The sequence below is a fragment of the Gambusia affinis genome, linkage group LG01 (assembly GCF_019740435.1).
Source record: "Gambusia affinis linkage group LG01, SWU_Gaff_1.0, whole genome shotgun sequence".
Taxonomy (NCBI): domain Eukaryota; kingdom Metazoa; phylum Chordata; class Actinopteri; order Cyprinodontiformes; family Poeciliidae; genus Gambusia; species Gambusia affinis.
In genome coordinates, this window is record NC_057868.1 from 18,795,183 (window position 1) to 18,818,792 (window position 23,610).

A 23,610-nucleotide genomic window follows, 5' to 3' on the forward strand; every position below is an offset into this window, starting at 1 on the left:
AAAACAAGAGCAAACACTGAAGTTTCTTATAAAAAGAAAGTTTAGTAACAAAAACTGAAGCTGAAAAAATATTTTCATGAAAAGAAATTAATTAATAATTAAATTCCCAAAGTTCTCCCCTCCGCCCTGGAGGTCTGGACTTTGTAATTTCTCAGAGTTTTGTGTCTCTGGTAAGGCACAGATCCACCTGTGGCCCGGAGCGTTCACTACGTCAGAACGTATTCAGTAAATGTGTTCCATAACTCTCTCTGCTGTATCCAGCAACCTTTTCCAAAGTGATATTTCAAAATGCACATAAAAACATTAACAGACACACAGCTAATCTGTTCCACATAGCTGATTTTATAGCTGCTGTTTTAGCTGAATTTATAAAGATTGATTGTTATTTTATTATAAGCCTGATAGTGTTTATAAGTCCTGACTGAAACAGACTCTACCATCTTAAGTTCACTTTATAAACACCAATCAAAGCCTTGAAGCGCCAGTTAGAATCAGAGGTTTGATGAAAACTGATGGTGGTATAAAACAGCTTTTAAATATTATGTAAAAATCATATTGGATAGAACAGATGTTTTAAGTAAATTATTGACAACTTTATTGTTTAATAGAACCATGGAACAACTGCGGTTTGGGTTACAGGTCTAGGGTTATCTATGATGTTCCAGATAAGTGACCAATAATTAGAACGTACTTATAAATTAGCAAAAATTCTGTTTTACCTCAGGTTAAGGAAGTAGAAATGTTTGCTCGTACAAATGAAAGGAACACAATAGTTAGTTTTTTGTTGCATTGCTGTAAACAACTAAAACAGTCAGGCCAGCCAGACCTTTTTGTTTTGCTGACTGCATTTACCTGAACAGTGTCCAGGCTTTGTACATTTTTCTGTAATAACATTATATATTATCATAGCCCAACATTTCCCTACATATAAACTATGTTAGATTTTCAGGACTTGATTCAACCTCTTTCCTCTTCCAGAGGGCAGGCAGGTGCTCTTTGAGTTTCTGTGCCTCGTCAAAATGTGAGCTTTAAATGGCGTGCGTGTGTGTGTGTGTGTGTGTGTGTGTGTGTGTGTGTCCCCAGCTGTGCAGCAGAGATTACAGATGGCTCTCAGTACTTTGTCCTGCTGATGATCACAGATGGAGTGATATCTGACATGGTCCAGACCAAAGAGGCAGTGGTCAACGTGAGTGAACTAACACACACATATACACACAACACACACAACACATGTACAATGTAAAAAGAAGCAGAGAAACAAAACCCATCAGCTAGAACCTGATGGGTTACAGTCCTGTCATCTCAGTTAGCAATAATATTTATCTATATCATTGTGTCCCTTCATTGTGTTTTTTTGTGCTGCTACAAAATGAGACAGAGTATTTTCTGACAATAGTGTTTTTATTTATTGGGTTTAGATGAAAACCTTCAGGTAAAAAACTTTGAGATAATTGCTTTAACACCCCAAATGTTCCAGCTGTAAAACATTAAAAATAGTGTTGACATCTCATTGAACCTTGGCCATAAGCATTTTTCAGGGTGTTACATCAGTTTAAAAGCCTTCACCAAAGTGAAGCTGCAATACATCGTACATCCTTCAGCGTATGTCGGATTCCTTCAGGATGTTTACCTGAAGGGCTGTTCCTCAGAGTGCAAACACAAATCAGCACATTCAGGATCAACCCAGTTAGCTCCCAATAATTGGGACGAAATCAGAAAAACATGACATGTTTTTATCTCTTTTTTTTTTTCTTGCTTTCAGAGTTTTCATCAAAAGTAGTTACAGTTTGTGTTCACATGAATTTACATGTCGACACAAAAGATGTGCTTGTTGGTTGTAGGGCGATTGCCTCAATGGGAATTCTTGATTCTTGGAAGCTTTGAAATTTCCTTGATCAAAAATGTAAACACTCGATCACTTTAAGCCGTTAATAATTATCTGGTTTGATTGGAGTAGATTGAGTTAGTTGTCAGAGGGTGAGTTCAGTCACTATTTGGAAATGTTGAGAGAGTAGGATAGTAGTAGCCTGGTGAAGCCTGATGCTTTGATTTCTTCTGAAGGTCTGGATCCTCAGCTATTGAGAAAAAATTGCTTGATGGAATCTTGGCTATGAGGAAATTTGAAATGATTGGATCTGATTTTACCCACTTGCTAAAGTTTAGCAGTGATGTATGTAGCATTGAAACAACATTATAAAGCTGACTGGAAATTGTGTGTGCTGTAAGTGGGAAGTAGGGCCACAACATCTTAGCCACCAATAAAACATTTTAAACATTCCCTTTACGCCTATTTTAATTACTCAGTGTTTGGAAGCGTGGCCAACACAGACTGGAAGGCTTCTTTCACTTCGTCCACTGCCATCGCCACACTACCACCAGACCACCATTCTAAAACAGTGCAGAAAATCTACACAAAGCAATAGGAAGGCAATAATGAGGCTAAAACAAAAGGAATTGTTCTCAACAATGAATCTTAGGTGGGTTTCTTTCCTGATGGGTGACTTCAAAGTTCTTATGTGACTTTTATCATCATCGGGGCTTTCGGCTGTAGACTTTGATCTTTTGGGGGTAAAAACATTGTTGAGCCAATAAGTGAAAGGAACTTATCAGCCTCTGCTTTTTCACATCAAATCAATGGCATCCAGATGGTATCGATTAAAACACAAAACAGTGTCTTTGAATAACTAATTTTTCAAAGTATCAATTATATTGATAATATTGGTTACATTGACAAGCTTAATGACCAAACTCAAATTATAAAGTTGATCAAACTCAACATCTCCAAACATCTGCTGAATTTAAAATGTAAACAATCTTTAATATTTGTGTCTTTTTAACAGGCAGCATTACTTCCTTTGTCCATAATCATTGTTGGTGTCGGCCCTGCTGAGTTTGACGGTGAGCAGAATCGTTTTTTATTATGAGTAAACATGACAGAGAAGATAAAACGGCTGTAGCAGTTTGTATCATCTGCCACTTGACATTTTACACATAAACACATTTTGGGCATTTGAAACAAATCTGAGTAGAATATGGGGTTTTCTGCCAGCCAAAGGATTGGCTTAAAAATCCACTCTTAATGAGCTAGTGTGAAGTCTATTGGTGTCAACAAAAGAAAAAAGCTCTGGAAAATAGTTTATTATTTTCCCCCTGACTCTGGGACTTCCCTATAGAGAGGGTCCAAAGCATAACAATTTTAATATCTGGGAGCCTACAACTCTGAGGATTTCTTTTGCACTGTTACACCAGGATGTTACATTTTTGGAGGCAAGTTCCTCAGGTGTGTGAGGCTTAGCACCTATTAAAGGAGCAGGTTTATGTGTTTTCCAGGCACATAGTGCCATTTTATAGCATAGTCACATAACTATGTTACCTTCAGTTGTAAAAAAAATTCTATATATATCAAATATGACTATAAATAAATTTGACTACATAATTTCATGCTTTGAAATTGGGTCTCTGTCTCTTTAAAATCTTTCTGAAACTCCACTTTCAGGAAGTCATAGCAACATCGCTCTTCTATTAACCCTTCAATAATATTCTTTTCAGCTGGAGGTTATTTGATTAAAAGGGCAGTATTATGAATAATCTATATTTTTGAGCTTTATATTATGGTATAATGTTTTATTCCCTCATCAAAAACATACCTGGAGTGTTGCCTTGATATTTGAGAAATCCTTTCATCTCCATGTCAATCATTCACCTTTGCAAAATGCCTGAGTGGACCTAGCTCTGCCTTCGAGCTAATATGAGTTACTTTCTAGTAACTCATATTAGCTCAGCATGCACAGTGTGTCCTATAGATAAACTGGTGAAATAAAAAGTAAGCCCTGAAAAAAAAAGACACTAGACCGCTAGAATAGATCAGGCTTTCAGCTAAAGCCATTTACATTCCAGCATCACTCAGTCTAAGACACAGAAATTATGTTTTATAGCAGAAAAAAATCATTTAACAGTGACCTTGACTTTGGCTTGACCCTGAAGGGCTCAAACAGGAAAGCTGCCAGAGCAGCTGTGACATAATGACTTCTTTATGTTGGTTAATGCTCCGCTCCCCGTCCTGGAAGAAACGCTGTGGAATCTCCATGAAGTCAAGTGTGTGGCCGCCACACAGCCTCCAGATCAATGAATTATTTCTCAGAGGGGACGGCTGGAGTGAGAGTGTGCACAATCTGTTTCAGATCAGGAGGGTGTAGCAACTTCACACTTCATCAAGGTGTCGTATGACCTATTATTTCCCACTTGTTTAAGTAATCAAGTGGCAGGAGGGTTTCGAAAGCACCAAGGTGTTTTGAAGGTCATGATGTTAATAGTACCTTATAGTATTTGTGGCTCTTATTTTTATATTATTTCTGAACATGACTTCATGCAATAGTGTTTCTTTGGAATGTTTTCTGCCTCTGTAGGAGTTCTTGCTAATGCAGCTTCACATTATGCATCACTATCTTTTTATGGCAGTTTCACACTTCTAGGTAACTCTCTTTATAGTGCAAACTATCATTTAGATTTAACTCTTCATGTCCAAGAACAAATCTTCTCCAGCTGAAATATATAAACTTATTTTCTCTCACTCTCTGTGTCAGCTAAGCTACACACAGACTCGTCAACGCAACCCACTGATAACTCGACTAGTGTATCAGGATTCAACGCCAAAAAGTACACAAACGTTTCCCACACGAGGAGCAGAACATTCAGTTCGTTACAATATTATGTTTTCAAAGTTCATGTTTTTTTTGTTTTTTTTACGATTATTAAAAAGTGATCATCTGAATACAGAGGTGGTTGATTAGCCAAATGAAACCTGCTTTACTGGTGAACTGTATAGTTTGTGTTTGGGTCACCTTCTGTGTTTTTCAACTCACAGAAAATTCCACAGCGCATCTACATGTTAAGTTTTCAATGTCAAGCTAGCATAACTGACCTATTTCACGCTCCCTCTCATTTTTTTTATTTAAACTTTTTCCTTATCTTCTAATCTAGTTGTTGTAGTGTTGACAATTAGCAGCAAAGACCTGTGTTCCTTTTTCTAATATATACCTCATGTAAATTTATGACTAATGGTAGTCATCATCGGCAAACAGCTTTCTGCCCTCCAGCAGGGAGCTTGTGCATGTAGTCATTCTGCAATATGTCTATAAAAGAAGCCCTGGGAGAGACTGAAAAACCTTTAAATAATGTAACAATTTTAGTCAACTTAATGTCTGATTTTCTTATCTAGTCTTTATTTGTAATAGAGCATAGAAAGGAAAATAATGAATCATTCAGATTTTGAACTAATGAAACTGATTTTGATAAGTTGTAGGCTGATTCTTTTATGACCTGAAAAAACTACACTGGTTAATCATGCTACATTCAAGCTGAACATTTTGTGAGGCCAGCTCAAAGAATCATCTGCAATCATCAGAGACAATTCTGTAACTAGTTGTAGTTGCAGAAAGTCCTGGTGCTGCCACAGTGTCACAACAGAATTTTTCCAATGAGTGGTCTAAACTGTATTTTCCAACCGATTTGATTATGCCCTATTTTTTTCCATGAGGAATCCTATTTCCCATGTGTAAAGAGATGTGTGTACCTGTTCCCAGTCCCCATGATGTGTCCCACTTTAGCAATTATGCATTGAACATGCAAAATCAACATCTCAAAGCTTTTTTTATTCTCTCCCCTGGTGGCTCCAGTACTGAGTAATTTTCCCCGTGTCGCTGTCTGTCCTTTCAGCGATGGAGGAGCTTGATGGAGACGAGGTGAGAGTCTCCTCCAGAGGACGTCTTGCTGAGAGAGACATTGTTCAGGTACTCTTCATGATTATATTTAAATTTGCAGGTTTGTCACAACCGCTTTTCGGCAAAAAGTAAAACCCCAGGGGGCACATGCCTCCGAAGAGAGTGGGTCACATTTACATCAGGCATTCAAGCACACAATAATATGACAACTGAGAGAAAATAAGCAGTCCTACATTAATGTTTAGTTATATGGTTGAATATGGTTACTGTAGTCTTACCTTTTTGTCAGAGTTGGAAAACTGATGTCTCAAAAAGATTCAGAAGGGTCATTTAATCGTGTCTTTTTAAATTGTTCAGCAGTTTAAACCCAAGTTCATTCAGGACTCAAGCGTGTCAATTTTTTCCGATAGATACAAATTTAATGCCTTCTTGGTAGAAAGTTACTCTGTGCAGAGATTTCAGTGGAGCCATGTACTGACTACCTCTGAGTACACACGTATTTTTGTTTCTTTACTGTCTTAATTTTGTTAAATTATGAGTTAGCAGAATGCCACAGACATAGCGCTCATTAAGAAACATCCTGCAGCACTAAGCCAGACATTGGGTGAACTGTGCAGCAGACCTCCAATCAGAATGTGTGGAGTATGTTGTAAGCACAATCTCTGTGTTGCTAATTGGGCAAATGGGATGAATAATATCCACTCGGCATTTTTAAATTGGATCATTTTCAGTGTTTTGAAAATAATGAAAGGAACAGTAAATATGAGTAGTTATTAATGTTCGGTTGCAGCCTTATGAGTCAAGGATGTGCCTTGTGAGTACGGATGGACAAATAGAGCTTTATTAGTAGCTCCTGTCTAGAAGGCTCTGCAGACCAGTAGAGGCCAACAGAGGTCAAGGCCTATCACACCGGATAGAACCCAGATAGTAAAAATACTTAAAATCTCTTAAGCTCTTTACTGAGCAAAAACACAAATGTGAAGGAAACTTGAATAAATTAGGGATGCACAATATAACGGCATTAACATTGGATTCATTTTCTATTAGTCTTTTGTTAAGACATTGGTTTGATAAATTAAATATCGATATTTATTCCACAATGCTGGCGTTTGTTTCTGGAGGGGAGAGGGTTGGTCATGTGGTGTTTGGTCGGTCATGTGAAGGACCAAACAGAAACAATACAAACAGGCAGCTGTGTGGTCACCTTTTTCAAGGTCTCAAAAGGTTAGTGAAATGTAATCAGAAAACTGATTAACATCCTAGCTTTGTTTGGCTATTTACACAAATTTTGTTATTGGTTTCAACAAGTAGACTAAAATTTGGAAAGAAACATAAATTCCCCCCCAAAATGACATTTTATCTACTTTATCTACTCTGTAAACAAGCAAAAAATTCAAACACAACGTTTACCATTTCTTCATAACTTCAACTAGGATATTAAAGAAAATAAGGAAAATCACCATTTCCTCTGAATTGTATGGTTTTTATTTATAGTTTTCTGTTTCTACTCTGGTGACGTGTTCCTGGTTTTGTCATTATGCAACAAATATATTTGTGTTTTTTAGACATTTGAAATTAATTAATTTATTAATTAATATATATTTTTATATAACCTATATTAATAAGTCATGTCACAACACACAAGTATATAATTTAAGGGTAAAACCAATGCCTATTCAATTCCAACCTGAGATCCACATAGAAAATCCATATTATACCCTTTGAGATCTCACAACATGAAGGACAATATAATAATAGTAACTGCAGTTTGATAAATGCTGTCTGTGTTTTCCAACTAAAGTGTGTGTGATACTTAATGATTTTTCATCACCTATAGAGGTTTTGACAGCATTTTTTTAAATTCCTTTTTTGTATTATGTTCAATTCCATATATAGTTTTGGAATCCTTTTCCTTTACTGCATGCATTAAGCATAACACTGTCCTGATAAACACTTGAAAGTGCATTTATCTGCCAAAAATAGTGATCCTTTCCAGGGAACTATAAAGGAAGTGGCTAAAAAGCATGTGAAGAAGAGTCCTCAGTGCATTTCCCCCTCAAAGACATTCACCCATTCATCCATTACCAGCTCTAAAATTGCCCATATTCTTTTTGGAAAAAGAAAACTGGTTCAGCTGTGTGTTTTATCGTGAGCAGGCGATAAAACCGCATCTGCCAGCAGTTGTTTTGGAGAACCTGTCAGAGATATGAGGAAGCAGATAAAGCGGATCTTGTGGTAACAATGTGCTGTTAAGTATCCAGATGGCAGCGGTGAGGACCGTTGTGTCGGCCTGCAGAGAGTACGATACGATGATAAATGAGTGTTTGTGATGATGAATGCGCATAATCATCATCACAGGAATGTTAGGATTTCATATCATAAACTATCAGTTTGTAGAATCTACTTTGACGTCTTTGCTTCGTATTTTGTCAATGTCTGTTCATTTCCACACATTAAACACCTTTAAGTAAGTAGAGTTCTACACTGTAACTAATAAAAATGCTTTTTTTCTCTATGTTGCTTTTACAGTCTATGTCTTATTGTTATTGACCTGGTGATTAAAGCTGTTCTCCCAGCAATGCTAATCACATTTAATCACTCAGTTGCTTTTAACCTTCTAGCTGTGGCTTAACAGGGATATTTAGATTAACAGCAAAAGAAGGGAGTTCAATCCCTTCACACTATTTTGCATTTAATTGTTTCATTATTTTAATTTGCTGACTGCTTTTGCTCTAGCAACACTGATTCTCAGCTAAAATGTTTGGCAGGATGATGGATCTAAAACATTTCAGTTCTTTTTCTCAGCGTTTTTTTTCCTTCATATTTAAAATTTAGAATCTGCGCATTGTACCCTAAAATGTATGAGTGCATTTACAAATACGTAAGTAGCCAATCCAGGAGCAGCTTTTGTTTTCGTTGGCTTTGATTGGCTGAACCCCCAAGAGCGGATATAAGGAAGACAGTGATGCTAGGTTCTGCGGTGGCGCTGAGACGGTTTCCACTGTTCATACTAAAACAGATTAAAGTAATTTTTGGTCTTTTAACTAATACAATAGGCAGTTATGAGCATTTTTAGAGGTGGTTTAAGTAGTCATGGATTTCAGCTAATCAGTTTTAGTTGTCTGATACTAGCTACTTAGTTTTGTTGTCAGTTCCGGATAATCATTAAATTCAGCAATGTCTCAGGAAGCAGCAGTACATATATTTTACATTTTATCAACCAATGAGAAAAAAAATAATGTTTTTATTTCTAAATGTCTCAGATTTGCCTAAAGCTACAGAATTTGAAATTTACCAAAATAAATAAATAAAAAATCTGTATCTTTACTTGATGGTTTAGTAGCTTTACCAAACTGCTAACACACAAGCAAATCACTGGATACACTGCAGGTGGTTGATTTGAGTCATGAGTAAATTCAGTGGCAGCTTGGAACAAAGGAGACAAAAACACAGCACTGGAAGTCTTAAAGTCTACAATGGTCAGCAGGCATGGCCTCATGTTCTTGGTGCTAACTACTGGATGTGTCATTCAGGCTGATTGAGGGATTTTTTTGTTTGTTTTTGTGGTGAAAAATTTGAGTTTTTATTCAGATGCAAGAAAAAAGAATTTAAAATAATTCAGAGAACATATTGAAAAACTGTTAATGATGATCATTTTTACACTGTAAGTTGTCATTATAGTGGTAGCATTATGAGTTTTCCAGGCATATAGTGGGATTTTATAGTATAATCAAGTAACTATGTTACCTTCAGTTGTTTTAAACATGTATATATCAAATATGACATTAAAGAGATTTGATTTTGTAATTTAACGCTTTGGAATTGGACTTCTGTCTCTTTAAGAAGCAGCTGCTCTTTCAGACACTCTGCCTTCAGCATATCATCACAACATGATCTTCATGATGCTGTTTAGTATTTTTAGGAGTATTGCATGGAGTAGTGGTTGTCAAAATGAGCTCAGAAAACACACTGTTCCACCAGGTGTTTACTAATTGCTGCTGTCGCTAGTCTGGAGGAGCCGAGTGGGGGGAGTGGCAGGTTAGGGCTGCTCTGTAATGTGGAAGCTCAGCTTAGAGACTGTGGTACGTAACTTTAATTTGAACATATATTTTTCATTTATTAAAACTATCATTCTGTCATCACAGCATCCACTCAACCGTCCGTCAGCCAGGTAAACACTTTTCCAAAAAAGAGAATCTCAGCTGTTCGTATGGAGCTGAGGGGGAGCAAACTGTGACAGATGTGGGAAAAGACTTTGATATGGCATGTTTACTGGACTCTGTGTTGGTTTGGGTGGATTCACTTGTTGGTGACACAGATCGGGAACTATACAGTGCAAACTTTTGCACAAAATGTAAAACCAATTTCTGAGAGCTCCTGAGCAACGGCCCCCTGGTTATCTTCCCATCGACAACATTTCAAACCGACTTAACTTAACGATTTGGGGGCCAAATGTCATTATTCAGGCTGCGGGTCGACCTTCCAGAAAAAACACTGCCTCACTGACAACAATGAATTTGATAAACTGGACATCTATAGTATTGCTAAAATAAAATCCTGTTGCAGTTACACACAAATATTTTATTTCTGTTAACTCTGTGTGTTGTGGCTCGGTTCGATTCGGTGTCAAAATTACAGCATTTATTTCATTTTCAGCCGTGTAGTTCACTTTCACACTGCACTGTCAAACTCAGAGCAGGCGAGTTATTAAAGTGCAGATTTATTGCTTACAAAATATTTTAATATATACATGAATAAATTTTGCGACAGACTGGCGACCTGTCCAGGGTGAACCCCGCCTCTCGCCCCGGGATGCAGCTGGAGATAGGCACCAGCAACCCTCCCGACCCCATTAGGGACGATTGGTGTCCAGAAAATGGATGGATGGATGGACGTGAATAAATCATACATAAATATTTATAGGCTCTAGTAGAGATTAATCTGAAGTAATAACTATAACAGGTCCAGTAGGTAATGCTGTGAGGTTGACCAGAACCTGCTTTAGTTCAGTCTTTCTCAAACTGTGGTCCCGGACCACTGGTGGTCCGCAGGCACCTCTTAATGGTCCGCGAGTTACTTCATGTAAACAATTGTTTATTTGCTGTGATGTGAGCTCAAAGTGCGACGTTACAGTTAGCTTACCAAAGGATTGTGTTTAATATGCACAGCACCCTCTTGTTTTTGTGGTTGCACTGTGAGACCTTCAAACATGCAGATGAAATCATTATTTAATAAAAGCTGCAACTGATGAGAGAATTTCTGTTAGGATCAACTTGAAGAAGCGCAGAGTTCTCCCTCCGTTTTCGCCTTAATTAAGCCTTCAGAGGGAAGGGCGTCACAGACGGGGCAGAACGCGTTCCTTCTGCTTGTCATTATTTTATTTTTCTCCGTACTGTCACGTTCAGGCTGTCTCATATCACACAGGTCGCATACTGTAAGCTGTATGCTTTTTAGTTGAAATGAAGAAAAAGATTGAAATATTTCTGAATTTAAAGTAAACCAGAATCCGTTTCAGGTTTATGTGGCTTCCAAAGCGAGGTCACATTCATTCATTCCCAAAACGGTCCCCGTAGGGAAGACGGGATGTTTCTGATGGCTGACACTGTTTGGCCACACCGTCTCATGTCAAAATAAGACATACTGTGGTTTCAGCTGATTGAACACAACCTTTTATGATTGTGCATGAATGGAGTTTCTCCTGACTCATATCTTTGTACATTTATCCTACAAGTATTAGATTAGGATGTGTACACACAGAGCTAGGTTTTTGAAGCTTCTTTACAGACTTGATCAGATTTTTTATTTGAATGACACAAAATGTATTAGGGCTGAAACGATTACTCAAATTAACTGTGATTAATCAACTATTGAAATCATTATCAACTGATTTATTAATCCGGCGGTTTTCAAAGTGTGAGGCGCGCCTCCCCGGGGGGGCGCCAGAGCACTTTAGGGGAGGCGCGGTGCGAGGGAAAAAAATAAACCGGAAAAGCTATCTGCTTGCTGTCTACTGATGTGAGAGAAACGTCTTACGCACGATCAACTCTGTGGATTTAGGAAAAAGTTGGTACTGTGGTGCGCATGTGGAGCGGGATCAGTGGAAATGTTTCCCCCTTAGAGGATGTTTTGGCCAGTGATGTCAGTAACGTTACTGACGTCGGACCACTTTTTTCCATAACGAGTAATCTAACGCGTTGCTATTTCAAATCCAGTAGTCAGACTACAGTTACTTATCAAAATCATTTTTGCGTTACTGCGTTACTATCTTCTTTTGTAATTTAATCGTATTTCCTCGACGCGTCTTGTCGAGTGACCGACGTCTCTATGCGACAGAAATGTAAACAATGGAGGGAGATGCGCGTTTTGTTGGTGGAAAAACTGGAACTATTTTGAGTTTCTGTCGACAAGTCCGATTATTATAAGCGGCTTTGGGCTTCATTTTTTTAAAGTCGCTTGCAAATTTAATGAGCGGCGGGTTTTTTTTGAACGTGAAGTTGCTCATTTGGGCTTGGAAATAAGCAGAGACTCACAATAAATCCCAGAATTTGTCCGTCGTTAAGGTAGTTTTAGTCAGTCTCTCCCTGTTCATCATTTCCTGGATGATCCGTCCCGCTGTTTTTTTTGTTAATGTCAAGTTAATATATTATCTCTGAATGACGTCGAGCTTCGCGTTGCGCTCCAGAAAACTGCAAACATCGAGACTAATATGAACAGCGCAATAAACGTGAAAACAGCCACGAATAAACGTGTCCGTAGTTGGCAATAGTTATAATGGCAAGTTAGCACCGTTATAATTATTAATATTACGGTAAGTGTCGCAGCCATCGGAGCTGTGGAGCTGCAGGAGGAGCTCTGTGCGCTGCGACATCAAACTCAGGGGCGTAACAGCAGAATCTGGAGGCTTGGGGGAGGGGAGCTTTAAAATTCTTCTTAGAGTTTTCCAGACAACAGTGGACCACACAAATTACTCATGTTTTTTTATTTTTTGTACAATCTCCTCTTCAGTTCAACCTTATCAGTGGAGACACATTGTTGATGTTACCATTATAAAATAACTTACAATTAAGTATTAGCAAAGCTCAATGTGATTTTCACAGGAGGCAGAGCGTTGTTGTTAGCAGCTGCTGAAAGTAACTAAAAAGTTACTTAATCCTGCAGTTAGTTACTTTCCTGCAGTTAGTTACTACTTGACTTGGAAAGTAACAGTTACTTCAAGTCAAGTAGTCAGTAATATAACTAAGTTACTTTTTCAAGGAGTAATCAGTAGTCCTATTAAAGTTACTTTTTCAAAGTAACTATGACATCACTGGTTTTGGCCAGAGCGGGGCTGAAGGGGGGGGCGCAGCAGGCCTTAAGCTCCTTGAAGGGGGGCTCACCCTTTCATACTTTGAAAACCCCTGTATTAATCAATTGCTCATTAACTGGGAGATGCAGACTAAAAATTGTAAACATTAATGTAGGCATAAGATAAAAAATATATAAATCTTTGAAATTATGTTTTCCCCAGAACTCAAGTGGAATTTTTAGCTTCACCTGGTTCAAATCCTGTAAAACAATCTCTCCTTTCAAGCACCTTTTGCTATTTATTAGTTAATCCAAAAATGACCAACAGTGAAGCAGGCAGTATGTTTCAGCTGCACCTTTTAGCGCATGCCAAAGGAATCCTGTGTTGCTGCATTTCAGGCAATGACATTTTCATTTGTCTTTAAAACTTTGATTCAATGATTTTCATATTTTAATGTAACATTGCGTAAAAAAAAAAAAAAAAAAAAAAAAAAAAGCTTTTTTTGATGATTAGTTGCAGCCCTAAAATATATGTAACATAAAAAGCAGGTGTGTGAAGACTTTTGAAAACCAGCTTGAGAAAGTAAAAACCCAAAATCTGTTCTTATAAAAGCAGCATTAGAAAAAGAATCTATTCTTTTTTTTTTTCAAACTGTAATACTTTATCGATTTTGTTGGCCTATACTTATTTTTTTTACTTTCTTTAATATTTTAAAACTGAATAATAACATGATAGAAACAGCAGTGTTTTTTTTTTTTTTTTTTTTAATACTTTCAGAGCTGGCTGGAGGCAGAAGCGTTTTCATGCTAATGGACACTTTAAAAACCCCACTACAGGTTCTCTTCTTTTCATTCTGGAACAAAAATTAAAAAATAAAAAAAGTCCCACCTCACTGCTCCATCTCGTTCTGGCTGACTGTTTTCTGGTCTGAACATCCTGGATGTTCAGCGACGGCTCCGAACCCTCCAGTCGGAAGCAATCTAATCTAAAACTTCAGCTTTGTCGGCCTTCTCCACACACAAATATTCAACATTCAGATGATTATGCAACCCCAGAGACATCAGCGGTGTCAAACGACTTCTTACAGCTGGCTATTTATACATCTGGTTTATCTGCTGGAAGCTCTCCTTAGTGCTTCTTTATCAGTCTAAATTCATCTCCACGTCTCCGTTCTTTCCTTCTCATCTCTTATCTCTTTTTGCTTATTGTCAAACATCACTATATTTTTTTCAAACCATCCCGTTTATTATTCCAGGCTTTCTTTATAGAGTCCTACAGAAATAAATGCCTGCTTGAGTGAAAATTGCTCCTTTTTAAAATGTCATCTGCCTAAAAAAATAAATAAAAATACGAACATTACCTGAAGCGTATGTCCTTCAGTTTTTATTTGCCACAGCTGATTAAATGCTTGCAACAACGATCACAATCCTTGATAAAGTAACAAATTTGAATGATTTTTATGAGGATTTTGTGTGACAGACCAACACAAAATGGAGTGCAATTGTAAATAATAAGGAATGTCTTGCCTCTGACTTTCATAGAAAGTGAAACATGAAGCATTTAATCTAAATTTGAACTATTTTTATTCTTTAATTTTGTTTCTGATTGGAAACAGGAGTTGAGTTTTTTTCATCCTAGATGTTCTCCCAGGTTCTTGTAAGGCCTTATTGAGGCCGGGCAACTCCAAAACATTAATGTTACTTCCAATCAGGAGAAATATGCTGGTTTGGTCTCCTGTGTGCCACATCGAGGACAGATCAGAGACACTACCTCTCCTCTGCGGCTCAGCCAAACAGCCGTGTTTTGTGTTATCTGTCTTTAAAATTCTGATGAAATACCATGAAATCCATGGTTGTAGCATGACAAGGAGTGATATTTGCCACAGATTTTGTTTTCCTTCCTGCTTCTAGTTCGTTCCGTTCAGAGACTACATCGACAGGTCCGGGAACCAGGTGCTCAGCATGGCCCGGCTGGCCAAAGACGTTCTGGCCGAGATCCCTGACCAGCTGCTGTCGTTCATGAAGAGTCGAGGAATCGAACCGCGACCGGCCCTCTCCTCCTCCCCCATACCGGCGCTGCACCGGCACATCTGACCCACACAATCCCCAACATCTTCCCCGTCCCTGTCTGTCTCCTTTTTTCCCTTTCCTCCAGCTTCTCTTATCCTCCATTTCTTTGCCACTTTAAAAAGAAGGAAGTGTCAACCTGCTGCTCTCTCAGCCAGAGTCTAAACAGACGCCTCCCTTCAGCACAGCGGGCGTTCATCCTCCACTCACCTGCTGCTGTAACTCATCTGTTCCTCTCCCTCCTCTTAACATTCGGTTACATTACTAAAGAGCGTTGGGACCGACCCCCTGAGTGGAACCTTCTGGAACATTCAGAGCTGGATGTTTAGGATGTTTTCCCACCTGATAGTCCGGTAGACTTGGTTCTATCGGCAACCAAAACAGAAATATTTGTTAGATTTTCAGCTGTTGCGGTTCCCGTTTACGCTGCACTTCGTCAAACAATCCAAAAAGCTGTTCCCCTCCTCGCCTGTGGTGGCGCTACATCAACAACCACAGAAGGAAACAACACAAAGACGTCCAAAGACATGACAATTGCTTTTTTTAACCCCATACAGGGAGTCTTTTGTGGGCTCTAGAGTCCCTTATATGAAAGTAGGCTGATAGGAAAGGGGGAAGAAGACATGCAGCAAATGTCGCGGGGTCTGGAAATCGAACCTGTGACAGCCGATTCGAGGACTCAGGGCCTCCAAACGTGGGTCGTGTTCCAAACGCCACCACAGCACGCCCTGACAGGACAAGTTCAGTCTTCTCGAAATGTAAAGAAATTGAGTGGTGTCTGATTTTAGTGGTTGTAGGATTTCTCTTTTGGTTTTGGTCAAAGACCACGAGTTCATTTCTCCCTCTAGTGCCAGACTTTTAGGTTGTTTTCACCCAGAATCTACCCAGAATGCCCTGTGTTGTCGTCCACTTCTCTGGTCCGCTTGGCGTTCACTTTTGCATTCAAACCACACCAGAGTTCACTTCAACCCAACAGAGACGGAGGTTTTTAGGCGGACAAGATTTCACTTTGTTGTCTGTATAGAATGGTCAGGTTTCCTACAAATCATTCTGCTTTTGAACACTTTTGACTGGTGTGAACGCACAATTAGTGTTTCTGTCCAACTCCCATCATTTATCTTTTTCGGAGGCCTCTCCTGCAGAAGGTTGACATTCTGTCTCATTTTCTCCAATCAGGAGCCCAGTTTGGTATTTAATCCAAATTAAATCATATGGGGCCCTTGATGAGTGAGAGGTACAGTGCGGCGCCTCATTTGAGAAGTTTTCACCGATTCACAAACAGAGCGACTCGTGCTCCGGAGCATTTAGCCCGAGTCACTGCTGTAAAGGCTGCAGACGACCGCTGGCGGTTCCAGGGTCGGGTCAGACGATGCATCAGTCTCACACACACACACACACACACCTCTGTCTCTAACGCCACACCCACCCCTCTCTCTGCCCAGCGTGGGCCGAGGCTGGGTGCAGATTTTCCCCCCTGCTGTTAGAGAAATGCCAGTCTCTCCAGCTGTCCTGTGGAGAGGAGGAGGAGGAGGAGAGAGGAAGGAAGGAAAAGAACCAGGGGAGGGAAGAGAGGAGACAAGACACAGGTATGCTCAAGGATGCAGTGAGGTGGAGAGAAAGTGTTTATCTTGTTCCAGCTGCAGTTCTGTCTCTTCATTAGTTTAAAAAAAAAATAAAGTATGCACATTTAAACCCCAAACGATGCTAATCTAGGATCAATACACACTCTATGAAAAGCAATACGACCGACTCCTAGCGTAGTGTTCGCCTTATGCATGTCCTGCTCCTTTCAGAGCTGCTTACAAAGTGGGAAAAGGCTGCCACCTAGTGCTCACCCCCCTGTATAGCAGGACCTCTATCTATATTATGCATGAACTGCTGTACAGCCCTCCGCTCCTCTGAGGCGCGTGCATGATGAACACATCCAGCCAAATTCAACAACGACAGAGGACTGCGTAGAAATAACAGACCTAGAAATGCAAACCGTCCGTGTGCGATGCGTCAGCTTCACGTGGTGTAGAGACGTGTTCTGTGTGCGCTTTGTAAATACGTGGACCTTTTTATAAAAAATAATAAAAAAAAATGTTTCTTTTTGCATGTTGGGTGGAGGGGGGAAATGTAAAACAGTGTATCAGTGAATATTACACACCCCTACACTTCAAAACGAAAATACAAACAAATATATGCATTTTTTTTTCTGTGTCTTTGGAAAAATTCTTGTGTAGATTTCACATCTGATCTGTGTTTTACAGAATCCAGTGAAATTATGTGTATTTCTTTTTACATATATCTTGAAGGGTCAAGAAAACAAAAAATGTTTGGATTCTGTTGAATGCCGATGAATTCAGAGCAGGGGTCTGCAGCCTGTTTGAACCTTCCACATGGAAAAGACAAAATATTCAGAGTTTTTCTAGTTTCTAGTGCAAATATCGTAATACAAAAATGAGACAAAACTAACTTGCAAGTTACTTTTCAACAGGATGTACTATTTCCACTGGCAGACTTTTTAATTTGTAACATGGAAAAATGTGTTGGTGAAAAAAATCTTCCTGTGGAACTAGTACTTTTTATTTCCATTTATGGAGTTATTGACTTTAAGCTAACTAATATACTTTAAAAAGTTACTTGTAAAATAGTTTTGTCTTATTTCAAGTGCACTAAGATATTAACTCTAGAGACCAAAAATACTTAGATATAGATATTAGGGTTTGGAAATTATTAGGGTCTTAAAATCGTGCCACAATATTTATATAATAAACAGCAATAAAATTAACTATGATATACTGTTTACAACTTCTTTGTCTGTTTTTTGCTTCAAATATATAAAATATTGTTTTGCATTCAATCATCTTGTTTTGAAATTTCTTGATGTTATCTGATGCTCCGCCTCTGGTTTTTAGGGTTTTCATTAATTGAAGATTATAGTTATAAAAAATTGGCATTTTTTTCATGAGAATGAGAATGACACAATAAAGGCATATATCTAATTGATGTAATAACAAATAGTTTTTTTTCTGTCTGTTCTTCAAGTAATAAGTACATTGATTGTCCACCTCAGAATGACTTTCCAAGGATCTGTTCTTTTAGATACTTTTTTTTTTTTTGTTGAAAGCTTTCTGGGTTGACATCATGTTTCATAAATCTCTACACACCATTGAAGAAAAGGTAAATGTTTATGATTTTCTTTATCTTAACACCTAAATATTGAAGTAAAATGGTTCTTTAAGTATGATGACAAATTTCCTGCAATAGATATTTATCAGAAATTGTAAGTTTTCTTTTTTGTTAGAAGGTCATTTAACATTTGTAGAGAAGTTTTGTTTAGCCGGGTAAAATTGTCTCTGTGGGTTGTAGAGGTTGCAGACCCCTGATTCAGAGGATTCTTAAAGCCTGCCTGAGATTTCTGTCTTTTTGACTGTCTAATCCTTCATAGAAAGGAAGATGTAACATTTATTTGTACATATATATATATCTATATATATCTGTGACAAGAAGTGTTTTCACTCGTTTGCTTAAAGTAGAGAGCAGTCTGCATCTGTGTTTCAGGAAGAAATAACCAGAGGTTAACTCCTCTTAACTCACAGCAACAAACCTTTACTGGGTTTATATGTGATGAACAAACACAAAGTATCAAAGGTTACATGTGTTGGTCTATGAAGTAAAATTATAATATGATACATCAAGCCCTGCAGATAAAAAAATGTCAAAATGTGATTCATAAGGAGTAGAAATTTATTTTTAATTTTTTTGCAGATTACTGTATAAATGTGTGTTGAGATCTTTTGAAGAATGTCCGATAAGAAGAATGTAGAAATTAGGAAAACAATGTTTTGATGAATATCTGGCTGTGTTTTAATATCAGGTTTGTGATACAACTCTTACAGTCGGAACCAGAGGTTTACAAACACCAAATGAAATGACATTAACACACTTTTTTTTCTCACTTCATGAAGTCAAATCAGACCAAACTTCTCTTGTTTTAGTTCAGTTAGCATGATTTCTCCAAGTGCTACGATAATGACAGAATATGTCAAAGGCTTATTTATAAACATCTTCAAAGTAAGAAGCATTGTGAGAATCTTTTGGAAGAAAAGCCAAAACGTAAAAGCAAATCTACCAAATACTGATGAAATATTTACCGATTTTAAAGATATTGATAACTAATAACTGATAGTTGATAGATATTGCCAACTCTAACATATTATTTCTCTCATGACTGTGGTATTCAGTAAATCAAAAATATTTTGCTAATTTTAATTCACTCTCATTTAACTTGAAAGTCAAGTAAGAAAGTTAACAGTAAAAAAAAAAAAGTCTTTTTATTTGGTGAATGTAAACTGCTGGTCTCAACTGTAACCTGATTATTTTATGTTGTATTTGTTGATTTTATTACCCTGCACACAATGTTTAATGTGTATTTCAGATTAAAGAGAGTATACATATATATAGGTTTTATATATATAATATGTGTAACTGTGTCCTACTTGAATGAGCCAGGAAGTTAGACATGGTGGCAAAGTAAAGTACATCCGCTTTGGAGGAAAATAAAATAAATACTTTTCATATAGAAAAAGCTCTGCAGTTAGCCTTGAACGTACAGAAAAATGTTACAGAAATGGCGATCTAGTTCCAGCAGCTTTGAGTTTTCTGCCAAACCGTCTTGGGTTTATGCTGTCAGGATTTCTGGTACAAACTGTCGTGAGTCCAGTGGTCTGGAGACGGACCCTCAAGTCCGAGTCTGTGTGTCAGAAAAAAAAAATGGATCCGAGCGTTAAGAGTTTAAGACTGATCTTTGAGGTAAACCTTATCTTTTCAAGCAATCTGCAGACCAACTGGGGGCTTGGCTGGCAATGCCAATTTTGAGGGTGGCGGAGTGGTGGGGGTTCGAGAGTTTTAAGTGGTCATCAACTTGCCAAACTAAAACAAGATATGGAGTTGAAATATTTCCCATCTGTTTTCATCAGCTGTCCGTCACCCTGTGGGTTGGTGATGGACAGGTTGACGCATGAGGTCTGCCAGGAGTCCCCATGGAGTTGGTTAGTCAGATGATGCTGTGATCTGTGGTGACAGTAGAACCAGGAAAGGTGTGCTGGGGGAAGCCAAATAATATGTGTAAGCAACAGGACAGGTAAGGTACAGGAGGCTGAGTCTCAGTATAAAGCCTCAGAGGTTTGTTAGAGAACATTAGCGAACAAACAGCACCATGAAGACCAAGAAACACAGCAGAGAGGTCACAGACCTCTGTGAAATCCATCATCTAAAGATGGAAAGAGTAAAGTACTACTGCAAACCTATAGAGACATGGCCGTCCACCTACACTGACAGTCCAGGTAAGGAGAGCAGTAATCAGAGAAGCAACCAAGAGGCTCTAACCTCTCCACAAATCTAGCCTTAATTGAAGAGTGCCAGGAAGAAATCTGTTGTAGAGGAAAAGCAATAAAAAGTTTTGTTTGCTGTTTGCAGAAGAATCAGCAAAAGTGGAACAAGGTGCTATGGTCAAAGAAGCCAAATTTGAACTTTGTGAACTAAATGCAAAATGAAGGAATAGAGTACACACCCTGAACACATCAAAGAAACTTGGTGTGGGAATAGTTGTACTATATGATAGCTTTTGATTCACTTTACTATGATGTGTTTTCATTGAAATTAAACTTGCACAACTTGGAATCACAAAAAATAAATTCACTTACTGGAAACACAGCAATTTTGAAAAAAAAATAAAACCTCACATAATTTGATTTAAAAAAAAATAATGCTAGGATGAGGTGGTTTTTCAGCTCAATCAAAATGGAGTGTTTCAATGGAAAAGCTTTATGAATCAGGCGAGACCCACCAGCTTGTTATACAGCAGCAGTAATGGACTGATTTGTAGGCCTTGACATCGTTGGGAAACATGCAGATGGACCACAAGAGCTTTCATAGCATCACACTGTTCATCAAAGGCAGAGTTTGTCTGTCAAGTGTTAAATTTGTTGCCCTTCTATAAAACCACCAACTTCAATTTTCCAAAAGTGCAGAATGTGTGGCTGATCCCAAGAACAAAGAGCTCAAACGCCTCAGTAAGACGGCGATGTCTCCTCTGCCGGCTGCTAGAGGATGAGCTCTAGTGCCGTGGCTGAAATATTCATATATCTTTTTTTACAGCCGTTATATTCATGGCAGCTGGAGTCATGGCTTCCAGCTGCCATGATTTTTAATGATGTGACTTGACCAAGCTTATTCACATGTGATTTTAATTACATTTTTCATGTAAACGAAACAATGCAATGGTGAAATTGTTTATTTCTTTTTAAAAATTATCAGAATATCAAAAAAAAACTTTTATGTATACTTGTAATGGAAATGTAGCTAATGTGAAAACAAGGCTATAAATCTTTGGTAAGGCAACAAAACATGGAGAAAGATGATCCACTGTGGTGCTTTTATCATCATCATCTTGGTCCATCTCCTAATTATCTCCCACTGTATCACAGAGAGGTTATTTCACTATATTTACATTAAACTTACAAAACTGTAGCAATGTCACATAAGCATTGAATTGCTGGGAAACAGGCACATCTTTGTCCTCCAAGTCCCACTTTATGTTTTTTTATGACAAGACTTCAATAAAGAGACACAAAAACAACTCAAGATGACAAGAAAATGATGCAAAATCACAATAGAGACACCAAAAAACTGCAGACACTAAAAACACTACAAAGAGATGTCACACAACAAAGGGAAAGATGAGAAATGATCTCAACTGTCCTCAAAATAGCCACGTTTGGCGAAAAAATGCTGCAAAGGCAAAAACTGTTGAACTTTGCAAAATTCCAGCAAAGTAAAAAAAAAAAGTGACACAACTGTCTTTGTTGTGCCAAACGGCAGTTTGTCAAATACTCCAGGGAAAACCTAAACCGCATTCAGATCTATTGAAACCGTTCAACAGATCATATGGACTGCATCTACTAATGCGAACATCACAGAGATGTCAGACTCTGAGAAAATAAAGTGATGTTTCATAGTAAGGAACGTCGCTTTGCAGTCAGAAGCAGCTGCTCAAATAAAACTACTGAACAGCTGCATGTTGAAATTATGATTTACACATGAAATATAACACCTTTTCATTTGCAGCCACTACATTGTCCACACTGGGGGAGTTTATCAGGTAAAGTGCCAAGAAAGATTTTATTATTTTTTTTTAACTTGTTAAAAGATTTAGCATTAAAAATAAGAGTCCTTAAAAATTGTAAGGAGGTCATGGAGCAACAATGTTTGTGGAAAAGGCAGAACGTATCCTGTAGCATAAAGTTGATAATGACATTTCTGTCCTCTCAAAAAGACAGGTCTGCTCCAGATGTCCATCCTGCCACGATGTTTATACCAAAGGTATCACATCTGCAGAGTTTCATCAGAATCTCCCCTTACATGCACCAGGTTTCTGCACCTCCACAATCAGCTTCAGTCTGATGTCACAGGAATCACCACCAGTACTGGGTTTTTTAAAGAATGTTTTCACACTTGTTAGTCTGGTAGACTCTGACCAAAATTGAAACTTTTGTTATAGTTTCAGCTGGTACTGTTCATTTTGCCACTACATTGTGTGAAACAAACCAAGCCCTTTGAAAACTTCTCTTCTTATTTGCCATGTGGAAATGTAAATGTGGCCAAAGACAGTGACCGATCTGGTTTGTCATGTTGCCGTTTTGAATAAGCTTTTTATATTAGCACCCCATGCTAGTGCTTTTGCAGTCCTGAACAGACTTTAAAGACCTATTAACTATAATGACAGCAGGTGGGAGATGTTATCAGGTTGCCTAAGGAGGCGTTCTGGAGAAAATGACACTGGAGCGTTTAAAGCAATGTGGAAGCTTTTCCCTAGAAAATCACTCAACCTTAGATAATTTCAGTTTTAATTGCCTCCCAGCCCTTTACTCCACAGAGGCTCTGGACAACAACAAGGAGATCCTGATGTCATTAGAGTGTGCCGCCCACCCAGACCAACTCTTTCTGAACACTATTTTTATGACTTTGTGGAAAGAAACAAGGAACAACATCTGGTGAAAACTTGTGTTTTTAAAAGGACTCAAACAAGCCATGTTTTGTGGGACTTTGGGTAATAGATCAGGGACGCTTAGCTCAAGGAAACTTTGGGCAAATATAAATGAGGCCTTCAAGCTGGAACATCACTGAGCTGCTTTACGAGAATTGGACAAGCCACTGTTAGGATTCTCTGAAAAATGTGACGAGGACAAACAGTGGAGATGTTTGAGCTTGTTCCAGAGCGGTTTCCTTAAAACATTATTAGGAGCCAAGCTGAACAGAGGCTCTTCAAAGACTTATGACCATCTACAGACACATAAGATGACTGTGTTTAATACCAAGCAGCAGATTCTGATGTGCATTCACTCTGAGTAAATAATCAAGAAGGCAGTGGGTTTGCCATTTTTTTACAGACCGAGTAGAAGCTGTGTAAGTGTTAGGCAGCCACTATGTAGGCTTTCTGTTTTTCCACTTACCTCACCTCCGAGCAGCTTTATAAAACAGCTTCTTGTTGTTG

At 38.3% G+C, this 23,610-nt stretch overlaps 1 protein-coding gene across 1 annotated transcript in view; it reads left to right on the plus strand.

Moving 5' to 3' along the window:
- The window catches only part of LOC122826602 (copine-9-like), an 87,340-nt gene extending 69,282 nt beyond the window's left edge, over positions 1-18,058 (plus strand). Inside the window, exons 17-20 of the mRNA XM_044108713.1 lie at positions 1,084-1,186; positions 2,841-2,898; positions 5,716-5,789; positions 14,916-18,058. Coding sequence (XP_043964648.1) covers positions 1,084-1,186; positions 2,841-2,898; positions 5,716-5,789; positions 14,916-15,098 — 418 coding nt within the window. The 3' untranslated portion in view covers positions 15,099-18,058. The remainder of the gene's footprint in view (positions 1-1,083; positions 1,187-2,840; positions 2,899-5,715; positions 5,790-14,915) is intronic.
- Positions 18,059-23,610: the final 5,552 nt, after the last annotated feature.